The 14,225-nt window shown below is 55.9% G+C and overlaps 1 protein-coding gene across 1 annotated transcript; it reads left to right on the forward strand.

Moving 5' to 3' along the window:
• Nucleotides 1-481: 481 nt before the first annotated feature.
• LOC136563036 (LON peptidase N-terminal domain and RING finger protein 1-like) lies at nucleotides 482-13,774 on the forward strand. The gene is made up of 12 exons (XM_066560183.1): nucleotides 482-875; nucleotides 4,532-4,650; nucleotides 5,049-5,171; nucleotides 5,367-5,492; nucleotides 6,124-6,241; nucleotides 6,992-7,085; nucleotides 8,193-8,307; nucleotides 8,945-9,066; nucleotides 9,390-9,548; nucleotides 10,018-10,180; nucleotides 10,266-10,412; nucleotides 11,535-13,774. Exons 1-12 carry the CDS (start codon nucleotides 512-514, stop codon nucleotides 11,730-11,732), a joined length of 1,848 nt encoding a protein of 615 aa, XP_066416280.1. The 5' UTR covers nucleotides 482-511; the 3' UTR covers nucleotides 11,733-13,774.
• The last annotated feature ends 451 nt before the right edge of the window (nucleotides 13,775-14,225 follow it).

Consider the following 14,225-nt stretch of genomic DNA (forward strand, 5'->3'; position numbering starts at 1 on the left):
CCCGGTACTCTGCACCTTGGTCCTGCTTCGGCGCGCCCCGTGCCCATCTGGGACAGAGCTCTCCTCGCCCGGCTCTCGGCTCCAGAGCCGGTGTCCGGCTCGTACCGCACCCGCCCGCTCCGGGGCTCCCCAGCATCCCCGCCTGCCGGGAACGGGCAGCGGAGCCCCCAGCCCCGCGGCTCGGGGGGTCGGCACCCACCGGCACACCGACCCCGCCGGGCCCGGCTCCCCTCCCCGCGCCCCTCGCCCCCGGTTCCGCGGGCTCCGTTACGAAACGCGGCCGGGGCGGGGCGGCGCGGCCGGCGGCGGCCAATGGTGGCCCGGGCAGCCCCGCCACCGGCGCCTGCCCCGGGTCCCTCCGGCGGGCCGGGCCGGGCCGGGCCGGCAGCCGCAGCCTCAGCCGGGGCGGGAGCGGCGCGGGGCGGAGCGGGGCGATGCGCGGGGGCGCGGCGGCGGCCGGGCCGTGCGGGCACCGCCGGCTTTAGGGAGGACAGCTCCCCCGAGCGCCGCCATGAGCGGCCCGAGCTCCCCTCCGGCCGGGGAGAGCCCCTCCGCGCAGCCCCTCGGGCTGGACCTGCTGAGCTGCCCCTGCTGCCGCCTGCTCCTCTGGGAGCCGGTGACCGCGTCCTGCGGGCACTCCTTCTGCAAGCCGTGCCTCGGCGGGGCCGGGCCGTCCCGCTGCCCGCTGTGCCAGGAGCGGCTGGAGCTGCCGGGCATCGGGGCGGCGAGGTGCAGCGTGGTGCTGTGCGGGATCCTGGAGCGATGCGTGCCGCGGGAGCGGCGCCTGGCCGGGCTGGCGGAGCGCGTCCGCCACCGCCTCGCCCGCGGGGACGCGCGGGAGGCGCTGAGGATGGCGCAGAGAGGGGTCGAGCTGGGTAAGGACCACTGGGCTCGGCGGCTGGGAGTGCGGACGGTGGGCTGAGGGGTGCCAGGGGCCAGCCCAGCAGCCCGACAGACGGGGATGCACGGGCTGGGCTGTTGCAGCAGGCGAGTACCAGTGTGGGTGACAATGTAGGTCACCGTGTCCCTGCGGCTCCGTGCGCTCCAAGCCTGCACGGTCCAGAGCGGGAAGCTGGAAGTGTTGTAAGGCAGGGCTGGTGGGGATGGGGATGGGAAGGGGGGATTGCTGGGCGTTTCTTCCATGCCCGTGGATGTCCCGAGGTGCTGGGGGCGGTGGGCTGCCCGACAAACCGCGCTGCTCGTCCCCTGCCCGGGCCGGTGTCCCATCGGCCACGTGCTCCTGGGGAGGGACGAGCAGCGATACTCACTCACATCGTGCAGGATTTCAGGGTCAGAGAGACAGCTCTGCCCAGGGGATGACCATTATGTAAAGCGGCTGGGACTCGTCCAGTCAGGGATGGACACGTCCTCTCCCCCAGAGCCTGGCGAGGACACAGCCTTGGCAGAGCTCCTGTGCCAGCCCCATCGTGCAGGTCAGCCCGGCCCGGCCCCTTCTGCAGCCGGCCCTGGCCAGACATTGCCCTGCAGGGCCAGGATCGGGCCCGGGGGCGGGGGGGGAGGTGGGGTTTGATCTGCTTTAATGTGTGGCTGTAAGTGGATTTCTTGGAAAGTAAATAAAAGGGGTTATACAATGCGTCTGGAGCAGGGGGTTGGGGCGACGGAGGCAGAATTTCCTTTCTCCGCGGCGTTTCTATGACAGCGCTGAGCTCTCCTCCCGCTCTTATTCATCGCCTGCTGCGAGACAAGTGCCAGAGGTTCAGGCTAAGCCTGGAAGCGAAGGGCTGAGCGGACCGGTCGATCCTGGTGTTGGCAGCAGAAAACAGGTCCTTTTATGCAACCTCCAGAGGCATCCGTCTCTCCCTGCACACCCTCCTTCACAGTAAAGGCTCATGCACACTCCTCCGGTACTCATTTGCCAGCCTTTTGCCTGGTTGACATGTACAATTAGACTTTTCTTTAAAAATCCTTTGCTAGCGTAAAGAGGAAGCATTGCAAACTCTGTCCTCACTCTTCCCTGCACGTTCTGTTCCCCGAAAGACAGGAAAGTCTGGCTGAGGGCAACAAGGAAATTGCAGTCACAGGCTCCAGTGAACCTTTGCTTGCTGGGGCTGCCAGGCTCAGTGGGTGGTGCTTTCAGGATGTGTTTTCCAGCTCCTGCAGCCAGCTTTCAGCTGCACACTTTTGTTTTTTTACAAGCTGCCTTTCACTTTGGAACAGAACCACTGATAAATGTTTGACCCATGGGGATGTTTTATTTGTGGCTCAGTGTGGTGTGATGGGTCAGTTTGCAGTGCCCTGCTCAGCCCAGCCTGTCGAGCTGCTAGCTTTGCTTGGGTGGAAATAAACTGTCAACTTTTTATCTTCATTCTTTCTGAGTGAACATCAGAAAAATGCAGTGTAATGTGTAGCACAGGAGGCCCTCTGACATGCCTGGAGCGTGGAGGCTGGTGAGTCTCTGAGGCTGCCAGTTGGCTGATGGCCCTGCTCTGTAATGATATCATAGATCAAAAATAGCTGCAGCAGCAGAGAAATGCAGAATTCATTGCCCTGTTTTACACATCTGGGGTGTTTTTGTTTTTTTTTTTTTTTGGCCAAATCAGTTGCTTTATTTGCTTTATTTGCTTTATTTGCTGGGCTGTGCAAATGTTTGAATGGGTTTGCCCACATGGAAAATAAGCCTCTAGACTTTGTACCTATTTGTTCATCCCTACCTTGTTAGGGGCTGGGATATTTCATCTCTGGATGGGTGCTTGTGGGATGGGGTACTGAGCAGCAAGTTCCCATGTTTCCTCACTCAGTCCCTAAGGTCTTGGCTAGTATTATAAAGGAAAACAAGTTCCCAGGGACCATCATGCTGTGCTGCACAGCCCAGCATGGCCAGTGCAGCTTTTGCTGCAGGAGGGGCTGTGCCTGGCTCTGCTGCTCTCTGGCTTAGGGTGACAACAGGCAGGGAGCAAAGTCCCTCTGTGCTGGGCACGGGGGCAAGGAGGCAATAGCCATGGCAGAGTTTGCTTCTCTGTGATAAGAAGTGGTGGGTGCCTGGGCAGGGTGACAGCAGAGGCAGGCAGGGAAGGGCAGATGCTTCCTGCACCCAGCTCTCATGGAGCTGCCAGTCCTGACCTGCAGTTTGCTGGCAGAGCTGCATCAGCACCGTGGTTGAACCGGGCCAGGAGGAAATGCTGCTGGCTTTGGAAGTGCAGGAGAGACATCACCCACAGGGATGATTCCTGGTGATTGCTGATCAGCTGCCAGCCAGGCCCAGGGACCCAGATTGCCCCTGGGAGAGCTCCTGGCCCTTCAGCAAGGTGATGTTACCCACACCACATCGGCAATGCAGCAGCCGTGCCTGCAAATGGTGCCTAATCTATGATATAAGGCTGGCCTCAGTGCCAGCATCCTGCAGGGTCACCACAAGTGCTGGACCTGCCATCATCCCACAGGGAGCTGGGAGCCTCCAGTGACATTGGAGGGCATGGACATGGACATCCATGACACTGGAGGCCTCCCCAGATGCAGCAGGAAGCAGCGAGTCCCCAGCCCCAGCCCCCAGCAGCTTTGGGCTGATGCTCAGAGCTGGGGGATGCAGGGCTGGATGCACAGATCTGTTACCTGAGCTGGAGCACCAGCCCTGCTCTGGATGTAGGTCACCTCCATGAGCTGTGATATAACGGGGTGGGTCTGGGCATCTCTGCATTTCAGAACCCACAAACATTACCACACCTGGGTACTCCATGAGTGTGGGCTCTTGGGGTGCTCTCCCCAACATCTCCCAGCCCAATTCTGCCACTGGCTGTGCTGATAGGAAGGAAGGAAGGAAGTGCTGATAGGAAGGAAGGTCTTTATGTGGTTTTCTGAGGCAGGAAAGAAGAGGATCTCACTGCCAGTTTTTTAGGAAAAGGCAGGAACATTTAATGCTTGGTGTCATGCCTAGCAATGTCTGTGGGAGCTGTGCCCCCCCCAGCACCCTGATGTCCCATCAGTGACATTTTGCTGACAAGGAACTGGATTCTCAGTTCTTTCCCTCTTTTTTTTGGGAAATCTCAGCCTTTTCTCATGCTTGGAAACCCCAGGTGGTGTGGTGCAGGCAGATCCTTACACCCCTTTGGCTTCTCATCTGCCCCAGGAGGGCAATGACAGCCAGGTGGGTCTGGGAATTCAGGTATCCAGCCCTGCAGTCCTGTTTGGTAACATGTTATTGAGACTCTGCTGGGTGAGTCACATCACAGAGCCTGCTGTGGCCACAGCCCTGTACGTGTATGGTGGAGCTTTTTTTGCTACATCCCAAAAAGATGGATGAAAGCCCAGATCCCAGCGTGGCTGAGCCCTCAGGCAGTGGTGGGGCCTCTTGGCTGAGGGTGTTTTAGGGAAGATGGGGGAAAAAAAAAAGGGAAGAGCCTCAAACAATTTAAAACTGGGTATTTAGGGGGAATAACTTCCTTGCAGAGGCTTACAAAGCCAGTGTCTCCTGATGAAGAGCACAGATGTGAGGCAGTGGCACAGGGACTGTCCCCCTGTGGTGGTGGCCTGTCCCCAGGCTGGTCCAGGGCTCATGTCACACGTTCTCTTGCAGCCCTGGAGTGCAGCTGCCTGCGGCTGTGCCGGGCAGAGGCCCTGCTGGCCCTGGGGCAGTTCCCACAGGCACTGGAGGACCTGGATGCTGTGTGCAGGGCTGAGCCTGGACACCACGAGGTGAGTGGAGGCCACATGGACTGCACAGGAGCAGCTTCCCCCTCTGCTCCATTCTCCATTGGGCTCATCCTGCTCAGAAATGCCCTTTGCAGAGCCACTGGGTTGCTAACCAAGGTGGCAGGTGCTGTGTTGCTCTCCCAGGAGAGCTCTGGCACCATGTCCATCCTTCACTCCAACTCTCCCTAGGCTTGGCTTTTGCAGCTGCTGCACTTTGGAGAGTCCTGGGATTTTTAGGCAGATCTAATCAGGGGAGCAGTGACATGTCCAGGTGCTTTGGGATGGGATGGGAGCAGGGAGGAGGCAAAGGGACATTCCCTTGGGGCTGGCATGGGAGCTGAAGGGGACACGCACTGCTGGTCACTGTCTCATAGTCACCACATGTTCTTTCTGCTCTGCAGGCCTTCTTCAGGAAAGGGAAGGTGCTCCTGGAGATGGGGCAGAGAGCTGAAGCCCTGCAGGCATGGGAACACTGCCTGACACTGAGTCCCCATTTCCAGCTGGCTCGGAGAGAGATGGAGAAGGTGGGTGGGCTCTGCTGTGTCCCTCTGCTCTCACATCATACAGGGAGATGTCCTTGTTCTCTGAAGGACTCCACAGAGGGCTCAGCCAGCACAGACACCAGAAGGGCGCTCTGGGGTAAAAAGGGAGCCTGGCAGCCCTCCCACCTCCTTGCTTTTTCCTCCTAGCATCCCCCAGCCCTTGCTTTGTCCTTGCAGATCATCACGGAAGCCGATGCTCCTCAGCCATGCACAGCTGCACACCTGGGTGATGCTCACCTGAGCTCAGCTGGTTCCCAGGTCGATGGAGGGAGCCCAGTGCTCCCATCTTCCACACAAACTCAGGTAAGAGCCTGCAATATCTGAGTCTGCAAGGAGACTTCGTGTCCCTCTGGGACATCCCAGTTGCCCAGTGATGGGAAAGGAGGTGTGATAAGGGGAGGTTGTGCAGGACATGTAGCCATGCTTACCTGCCTGTGTGCTGGGGTCTGCAGCTGGTGGAGGGTGGGAGAGCAGGTGTCATCAGGGCTGATGCTGTGGGGACTCAGGAAACAGAGGAGACTTTATCTCTCTATTCATCTTACTACGTACAGGGCAAAAAAAGAGGAAAACTAAAAGTGAGTTTCAATTTTTTTAATCTAAAAGACACTTGAGAATAGTTCAGACCTTTTGCAGCTGTTAAGGAAGTTTTTATTTTCCCCTTTGCCTTCTATAAACAAATTTAGCAGGCTTGGAGAGAGGAGGGAATTCAGAAGATGGGCTCAGGTACACCCAAATAGCAGTTGGTGCACTGGACAGAGTGAACCATGTTTTAACCATGAGGTGGGCAGCAATGTCTGAAGGCCACTCTCCTGCTGTCCTGCAGATGGAAGCTGTTAATGTACAGTGACACAGTGACACACCAGAACACCTCCCAGTGCTTGGTGGGACAGAGGGAGAAGAGGGTTTGGGCTCAATTCCAACTTGCTGTGCCTAGGATCAGGAGGGAGAGCTGGCAGATGGCCGAGGGGGTGCTGGGTGTGAGCACAGCCAGGACAGATCCACCCTTCCCCAGCCAGAACCGGAGACGGCGGCAGGGAGTCAGTGCCTGTTGGGTGAGTGTCATCACAGGTACCACAATGTTGTGTCATGCAAAATACTTGTTTGAAATCCATTTTGGCACCGAAAATGTGCTGTTTGCACTGTGTCCAGCTCAACAAATATGCCAGGGGCACGTGATGGGGCAACTCTGGCAGGGACATTCACTGCTCCTCATGCACCTGGGGAGGATCCACCTGATCTTCCTGTGTGAGCTTACACCTGACCTTTGCTCCAGCTTGGTGGCAAGTTCTTGCTAAAGCCAGGCATCACTTGTTCCCTGTGTGGAGTCAGGGGAGGCTTTCTGTGGTTCCCATGTGTTTGGATGGGTTTTGGTTTAGATTAAATTCCCCTGTGGGGTACAGGACATGCCTTGAGCTGGGCAAGCAGCACCTCCATCAGCATTGACTTGCCATCAGTGTCCAGCCAGGTGGACATATAGCAGTGATGGCTCATGGCAGGTCTCCAGAGACTTCCATGCTGGAGCTTTTTGGGCCCCTTTGCTGCCCAATGCCTCAGTTTCCCTGCCTGCAAAAGGAGGAGAAACCACCTACCCCTACCAAGTACCATGAGACCTACTGACACACCAGCTATGTTTGAACACAGATGGGTTAATAGAGGGGTTTATGTTGAATTTCCTAGTGGTCTTGTTCTTCTTTGACACTTTCAAAGCACTTTGTGGGGCAGTTATGCCTCAGAACGAGGTCAGAAAGCAAATATTAATTTCCTATATTGAAATGGGGGATTTTCTTCTCTTTTACCACTAGATAACAAGGAGGAGACAGCAGCAGCAAAGTGTACCCAGCTATGCCTTGGGGAGTCACTGAGCATATCTGACTTGGAGTGCTCCCTCTGCATACGGTGAGTTCCCCTCCAGGAGAGCTTTTAGGATGAAGAATTGGCACCTGCTGGGTTTCCTTTACTGATGTGCATCTTTCTTCACATCTTAATAGCAAGCTCAGTCCTGAGAACTGCTGATACAGATAAGAGGGGAAGGCAGGGCTATGGGACACCCTGCCAGGCTGCAGGAGTTCAGATCACCCTGTCTCAGGGTGCAGCATCACTGGGGCTGTATCCCTTGGGACAGAGATGTGGAGCTGGGGATGTTCAGTGGGGTCAAAGACCAAAAGCAGTGGTTGCCCTTTGTACCTACAGGCTGGGACAGGAAGGTGTTGCCCAGGGAAATTCCCTCCATGATGGGGATATTGCAGACCTAGAGGGGAGCATTTCGGAGCTCTTTGCCTGGTACAGGTGGAACAGGGAATGGGATAGAGCCTGTGTTTGTCTGTTGGCTCAGAGCTGGTGTTGCACTGCCACAGGGCATGCTGAAACCAGGCTGCTATTCCTGGTGTGTCCCAGGGCAGAGCAGTTGTGCAAGGGCTGCTGGCAGAGAGCTGGGTGGGTGTTGCACTGCCAGATGTGCAAGTTGGTCAAGGTCCTTCTGGCAGCTTTTTCCAGGTCTGTGCATGGGGGAGAGAGACCGAGACTGCATCTGGCCTGAATTATGTGAATTTGGGTCTCTTCTGAAAGAAGAAAACAGTGTTTAGGAGGAGTCAGGGCTTTCCTGAGACTTTAATTTAATTTCTGACCATGGAGCTACCTGTGAGCAACTTGAGCACTTGCTGCTGGCTCTGCTCCTGGAGCAGGGGAGAAGGAGGAACTTTCCTGTCACTGCCCTTTGGATTACACACCACTGTGGGTGTCTGGGGAAGCACAGACCTGGCAGGACCAAGGGGTGTCATGTGTGTACTGGTGGGATTTGCTGGGGCTCCATGGAGACCCTGCAGAGAGGGGGAGCAGAGCTCAGGCCTGGAACAGTTCTCATCCTACATCATTGTGCAAGCCCAGCAGTCTGAGCCCAGACTTTCTAATTAAAGTGCTAATTAAGGTCTCTCTCTGCCAGACTTATCTGTGCTCCTTTCCCTTCGTTGCTCCCTGCAATCCATTGACTCTGATCACCTTTTGCAGGATGTTCTTCGAGCCAGTGACGACGCCCTGTGGTCACACCTTCTGCAAGGAGTGCCTGGAACGCTGCCTGGACCACAGGCCCAACTGCCCCCTCTGCAAACAGAGCCTGAGAGAGGTGAGGGCACGAGTGCCACGGGATGGAGCCCAGGGGAGAGCTGGGAGCCAGCTCCAGCTGCTGGCTGCCTGCCCAGGGCTGGCTGGGAAGGTGCAGTGCTCTTCCATTAGCAGCTCCCAGGCACGGCGGTGTCAGCTCCACTCACATGGGAATGACCAGACAGTTGATAATTAAGACCAAGAGATTCATTTCCACAAGATGCCACAGTGATTTAGTGAGATTGTAAACAGGAGAGGGGAGAGAGAGAGAGAGACAGAAAAAAATGCTAATGACTTTAAAAAATGGAAATGGATGGAAAACCTGCTAGCCTGGAGATTTGATTTAATCTTTAATGAAAAGGGATTTGGATGAGACCATCAGGGAAATTAGGTTGTCATACAAGGACTGCATCACTGTCAGAGACAGGACGCTGTGCTGGACGGGCCCTGGCTCTGAGCTGTGTCTGGAGCTCTCGGTGGAGCTGACATCCCATCCTGCTCAATGGCTCAACATCCCCCATGAGGTTTTATCCTTGACTTTCTCTGGTCTAAAATTACCTTCAGTTCCAATAAAACTGAGCGTGATTCAGAGTTCAGCAGGGCCTCAGGGCTTCCTCCCTGCTCTTCTCCAACCTATTTTTGGGTCTAATTCCTTTCAGTACCTGAAGGCTGGGAGGTACAGCCCCACAGTGCTGCTGCAGGACATCATGCTGGCCACCTTCCCCACACAGCTGGCTGAGCGCCGGGAGCTGCACCGGGCAGAGATGGCAGAGCTCTCCAAGTAAGCAGGGACTGCTCCTGTGTGTGTGTCTGTTCAAGTGATGACTGTACCACCTCCAGGACCACATTGCAGCAGTGCTCTGTGGGTGTGGACATGCCCCATGAGGCACCTGGGGGTGAGGGACCATCTTTGCAAGGAGCTGTTTTGTGGGCAGAATCTGTCCTTGCTCTCTTGGCGAACCAGGTGGAAGCTTTAGTGTTACTCTGTGCTGGAGCATCACCTCTTGTGCATAAGGACACACCTGGTTTGGGGGAGCAGCTGATGCAGGGACGGGCTTTGCTTGGGGAGTTCTCACTTCTGTGGTTTCTCCTTCTGTCCCTCAGCCTGACCAAGAACATCCCCATCTTTGTGTGCACGATGTCCTTCCCTGGCATCCCCTGCCCTCTGCACGTCTTCGAGCCTCGGTACCGCCTGATGATCCGGCGGTGCCAGGAGAGCGGCACCAGGAGGTTTGGCATGTGCATATATGAGAATGGGAAAAGGTGAGCTCTGGGCAAGCTGCCCCCTGCCCCAGCTGGTTTGCCTCTCTCTGCTCCAGCCCCAAATGTCTAAAATACTGAGTAGTTCTGAAAGCTTTCCCCTATCAGTGCCATCTCACAGATAAAATCGGCAGGGAGGGGGTGTGTTCCCCACAGTGCAGAGTGAAATGGGATCAAGGAATGAGGCCAGCACTGGAGCTGGACAGAGCCAGTGGTAGCTGTCAAATACAATTCAATACAATTCTTGGAACAGCTTCTGACTCAGGATGTCTCTGAGCTCCATGGTTCTCTGGCTGTGACCTCCAGCTCCTCTTAGTGAGCACTGGGAGGAGACTTGATTGAATCTCTGAATTTGCCCCTGCCCTGCCATCTTGTTCCTGATCCTTTTGGAGACGATGTCTTTAGGAGAAGCAGCTCCCTTGCTCCTATTACCCCAGCTCAGCCCCTGTTTTCTGTCCCTGTGTCCCTGCAGCTTTGCTGACTATGGCTGCATGCTGGAGATCCGTCAGGTGGAGCTGCTGGCCGACGGGAGGTCCTTGGTGGACACCATCGGCCGGCAGCGGTTCCGCGTGCTGAGCCGCGGCCACAGGGACGGCTACCACACCGCTGACATCGAGTTCCTGGAGGACAGGAAGGTGAGGGCAGGGCTGGGCAAAACCCTGGGCTGCAGCAGGACAGATCCTCCCCACGGACACCCGTGTCCCTCTTGGCTCTGTCCAGGTGTCCGGGGAGGAGCTGCAGGAGCTGCAGTGCCTGCACGAGAGCACCTATCGCCTGGCCCAGCGGTTCTGTGAGCACGGGGACCTCACCTCCAGGCACATCCTGATGCAGCATGGACCACTGCCAGAGAAGGAGGAGGACATCCAGGTAATGCCCAGAGGGAAGGGATGCACCAAACAGAGCACCAAGAGAGCCTCTGAAGCAGTGCTGTTCCTGCACTAACCATCCTGCTTCCCTACCTGGCTTCCCCCCAGGATGAACAAAAAAAATCCAGTTTTTCACCCCTGTTACAGCATCTCTTATCCAGACAGTTGGTGGGGGCTTGTTTTGTAAAACTGCTTGATGTTTCTTTATGGTTTTAAACTGTTCTTGGAAACTGAGCACTGAGTTCTAAAATCTTTCCCAGAGTATTTTCTTAAATGAGACCTGAGAAACTGAACTCTGTGTGTTTGAAAACTTCTTGGGAAAAAGAAACCAAACAAATTGGCAGAGGCGAACTCTGCAGCTTGTTGAGTCTGCAGTCTCCTTTCTCACTGTGGTCCTTTGAGACAGCCATAGCTGGCCAGTGGTAAAGAGCTAAGAGGACAGGATCCAATTTGCTTATTATACTGTTCTGACAAATTCAGATTCTGTAGGAGAAAAAAAATCCCAAAATTTAATTTTCACTCCTTTAAGAAAGCGTTTCCTCTCTGGATCGTTACAAATATACTCTTGCTGGCTTGTCCCGGCTAAGGCTGTCCTGGCCAGGAGTCACATTAATGATGTGCTCAGGAATTACAAAACAACTCACCCTCCTTCAGCTACATTGAGCTTTTCCCTCTTAGTTTGGCTCAGGTTGTAGAAAAGCCACTTTATGAAAGCAGTGCCCAACAGCTCTGCCTGCCTGGCATGAGCCTCACCTCTTCAAGTGAGAGCCAATGTCCCAAAAACACTGGCCATGCAGATTTGGCCTGTGTTTGCAAAAAGCACTGGCTGCAACAAGGAAATGCACAAGATATTTCATTGTCTCTTTAGGATAGACTTTCTCCCAGTTACAGATGAGATGCAGATGAGCCAGGAGGCTCCCTGGGGAATGCTTGTCTGGAAATTGAATTTGTTTGTCCAGCAGTTTTGAGCTTGGACAACAAAAGGGCTGTTCAGATGAATACCTGGCTGAAGCTGGCATGGCTATCCTGACCAGAGCAACTCTTTGCCACCAGCGATGGATGCAGCGATGCTGCATCCCCCTCGCAGCTCTGACGCGGGGGTCTCTCCCTCTCTCCTCCCCAGGCTTCAGCAGACGGCCCGACGTGGTGCTGGTGGCTGATCTCCATCCTGCCCCTGGACCCGTCCTACCAGCTGAGCCTGTTCTCCTGCACGTCGCTGCGGGCCCGGCTGTCGCAGCTGCAGCGCATCCTGACGGCGCTGCTGCAGCAGCCCCCGCCCCGCCACCTCCTGCCCGAGCGCAGCCCCCGCCGCCGCCTCTGAGCCGCCCTGCCCTCCCTGGACTCACCTCCGCCCTCGGCTTTCTCTCTGTGTGGTTTGAGCGTGGCTTGAGCCCCCTCTTCCATCCCCCAAAAAGTGACCTCAGCGATGAGCTGGGTGCTCTGCCCAGCTGGCAGCGACACTGTGCCGTCCGTGCCACCTCTGGAGCTGCTTGGTGCCACTGCTGCTTGCTGTGCCACCCAAGGGGATGCTGGGTTGGTCTCCAAAGCCAAAATCAATTGCTGAGTGGCTTCTGCACTGAGGAGGATTCCCCTTAGGGGGAGGACTGAGTGCTGGGATTGCCTCAGTTTGGGATCTTCCACTTTAAAGGACAACTTAGGATCATCTGGTAGATGATCCTGATTCACACAGGAAATTTAGAGGCTGGGGAGAGGTGGCACTGGGGAAGCAGAGAAGTTCCAAAGGTTTCCTTTGGAGGACACTGACGGCTCCGCCGCTGCTTACAGCTTTGTGTTTGAACAAGAAGAAAGGTTAAATTAAACAATCTCAAACTCATGGTCTTGCTCCCAACCACCTCCATGGCCACATGGTGAGGAGATGGTTCTCTTTGGATACTCTCAGGTCCAGACCCCCCCTTCCCACTGCTCTCCTCGGTGCTGTGCTGTTTGCTGGCCAGACCCTTCCCAGGACACTGCCAGCCACTCCCCTCCCTGCCAGCTCCAGTGCTGTGAAATGCCGTGGGAAGGGGAATTCTGTCAGCTTTGGTGCTTTTCCCCTACCCAAAGGCTACTGTTCCCCACCCTGGCTGGGTTCAGGTTACAGGGCTGGACCTGGGGGCTGGGAGGAGCTGATAGCACAAGGGAGTTAAGTCTGGAAGTTTTGTTGTGAGACTTTCTGTTCCTTGACTAATGCAATTTCCCCCTGTTCTGTGTTTGTTGTGAACTTTCTGCTTCCTCAGGAGAAAATCAGGATCTCAGCCGAGGCTGGACCCTTGCACTTGGGACCCAGAATAGTTCAGGATCCCCCAAAAGAGCACAGAGAGGTCAAAGGGATCCAAATCTCTGGGTTGGAGGGAAGGGGCAGGATCAGTGACCCAGGGCAGGAGCCACATGGCAGGAGAGTGAGTGCTTGGCTGCTGCTTGTCTCTAGACACAGGGCAAAGACTCTCTGGCCCGACCAGGCCTCCATGGAAATCCTAAAGATTTGGGATTTTTGTCTTTCATCCATCATTTCAGTGGCTTTGGGGACAGTTGTAGGAGTGACATCCACCTAGTTGTTGGATTAACACTGCTTCTGGAATTTTATCCCTGCATTTCTCAAAGGCACCACACCCCCTCAGAGAGCTGTTGGATGTGTGTGGGAGAGAAAATCAGGGCACTGATCCTTACTGCAGGTGTTTCTGGGCTGAGCCTGGGTGGGACATGGGCTCCAGAGAGGTCCCTGCTCAGGGCCACCACCTTCCCCTGTCCTGTCTCCAGGAGTGGGCAGTCCCTGTCCTCCTGTCCATCCAAGTGCCTCCCTGGAGTGACAGTCAGGAACAGGGCTGGCTCCCCAGAGCCTCTGTGAGCACAGGGCACCTGAGGACAGCTCAGAGCTGGATTGGCTCCTCACCTTTGAGCCACAGTGCTGGCCCAGGAGCACCATGACTGCCAAGGAGCCATTTCCCTGGGATGTCAGCTTGGCAGGGGCTGGGGCAGGGGATGAAGGGATGCTTTGCACTCCCAGGGCAGGTGGCAGGATGACACTGAAGTTCAGGAAGTGCCTTTCTTTCCCCCAGGGTCAATGTGGGCTCACCCTGTGACATCCCCACCCCAAGCCACTCACCTGCCCTGTGAGCTGCTGTTTCCCCAGGGCTGGGAGGTCCCTGTGGGTCCCTCCAGCAAGGGGTTGGCATGGGGGGGATGCAGGAGATGCCCTGTCACACTGGGGAGGAGCCAGGGCCCAGAGCCACCTCTGCTTTGGGAAGGGATCTGTGCAAATTGCTCCAGTTTGCTTGGAGCACCTTTGTGGTTTTTATTACTGTCTTTGCTCTTGGAGTTACATTTTCTTTCAGGTCGTTGAAATAAAGACCTTCGTTGTTGTTATTGTTGTTTTGTTGCTGGTGTTTAACTTTTGGCTGCTCATTAATAAAAGTGCTTGGGGATCCCCAGCGAGATTTGGGGACACATGGAGAGGTCACACCTTGGCCTTCAGACAGCAAGGTAGGCCCAGTTACCATGGTCCAGCAAGGGCAGGTGGCAACAAGGGGAAGGAAAATGTTTTTGCTCACAGAATGTGTGTGAAACAAGACAGGAGGAATGAGCCCCTGCCTGTCATTGCAGCTGAGGGCTCTGGGGAAGGATGGGATGGGAGATGAGCCCAGTGCAGCTGCTGGCCAGTGTGGGATGAGCCTGGAGGCAGTGTCCCCAAATGCTGTGGCCAGCATCTGTCCCTGTCCTGCCTCTGCAGCCATGGGCAGAGGGCTGGGAGCTGGGAGCAGGTTAGCTCCTGGCAGCTGGCATTAGGGATGAGAGGTGATCCAGGGAGATGTGCATG

This window comes from Molothrus aeneus, chromosome 15, assembly GCF_037042795.1.
Source record: "Molothrus aeneus isolate 106 chromosome 15, BPBGC_Maene_1.0, whole genome shotgun sequence".
In the NCBI taxonomy this organism is placed as follows: domain Eukaryota; kingdom Metazoa; phylum Chordata; class Aves; order Passeriformes; family Icteridae; genus Molothrus; species Molothrus aeneus.

What these genes read in the sequence shown, in the direction of transcription:
- LOC136563036 (XM_066560183.1), top strand. Translation starts at nt 512, where the DNA reads ATGAGCGGCCCGAGCTCCCCTCCGGCCGGGGAGAGCCCCTCCGCGCAG. An exon ending in CTGAGCCTGGACACCACGAG is followed by an intron (nt 4,651 to 5,048) that starts GTGAGTGGAGGC and finishes TCTGCTCTGCAG; the next exon opens with GCCTTCTTCAGGAAAGGGAA. An exon ending in ATATATGAGAATGGGAAAAG is followed by an intron (nt 9,549 to 10,017) that starts GTGAGCTCTGGG and finishes GTGTCCCTGCAG; the next exon opens with CTTTGCTGACTATGGCTGCA.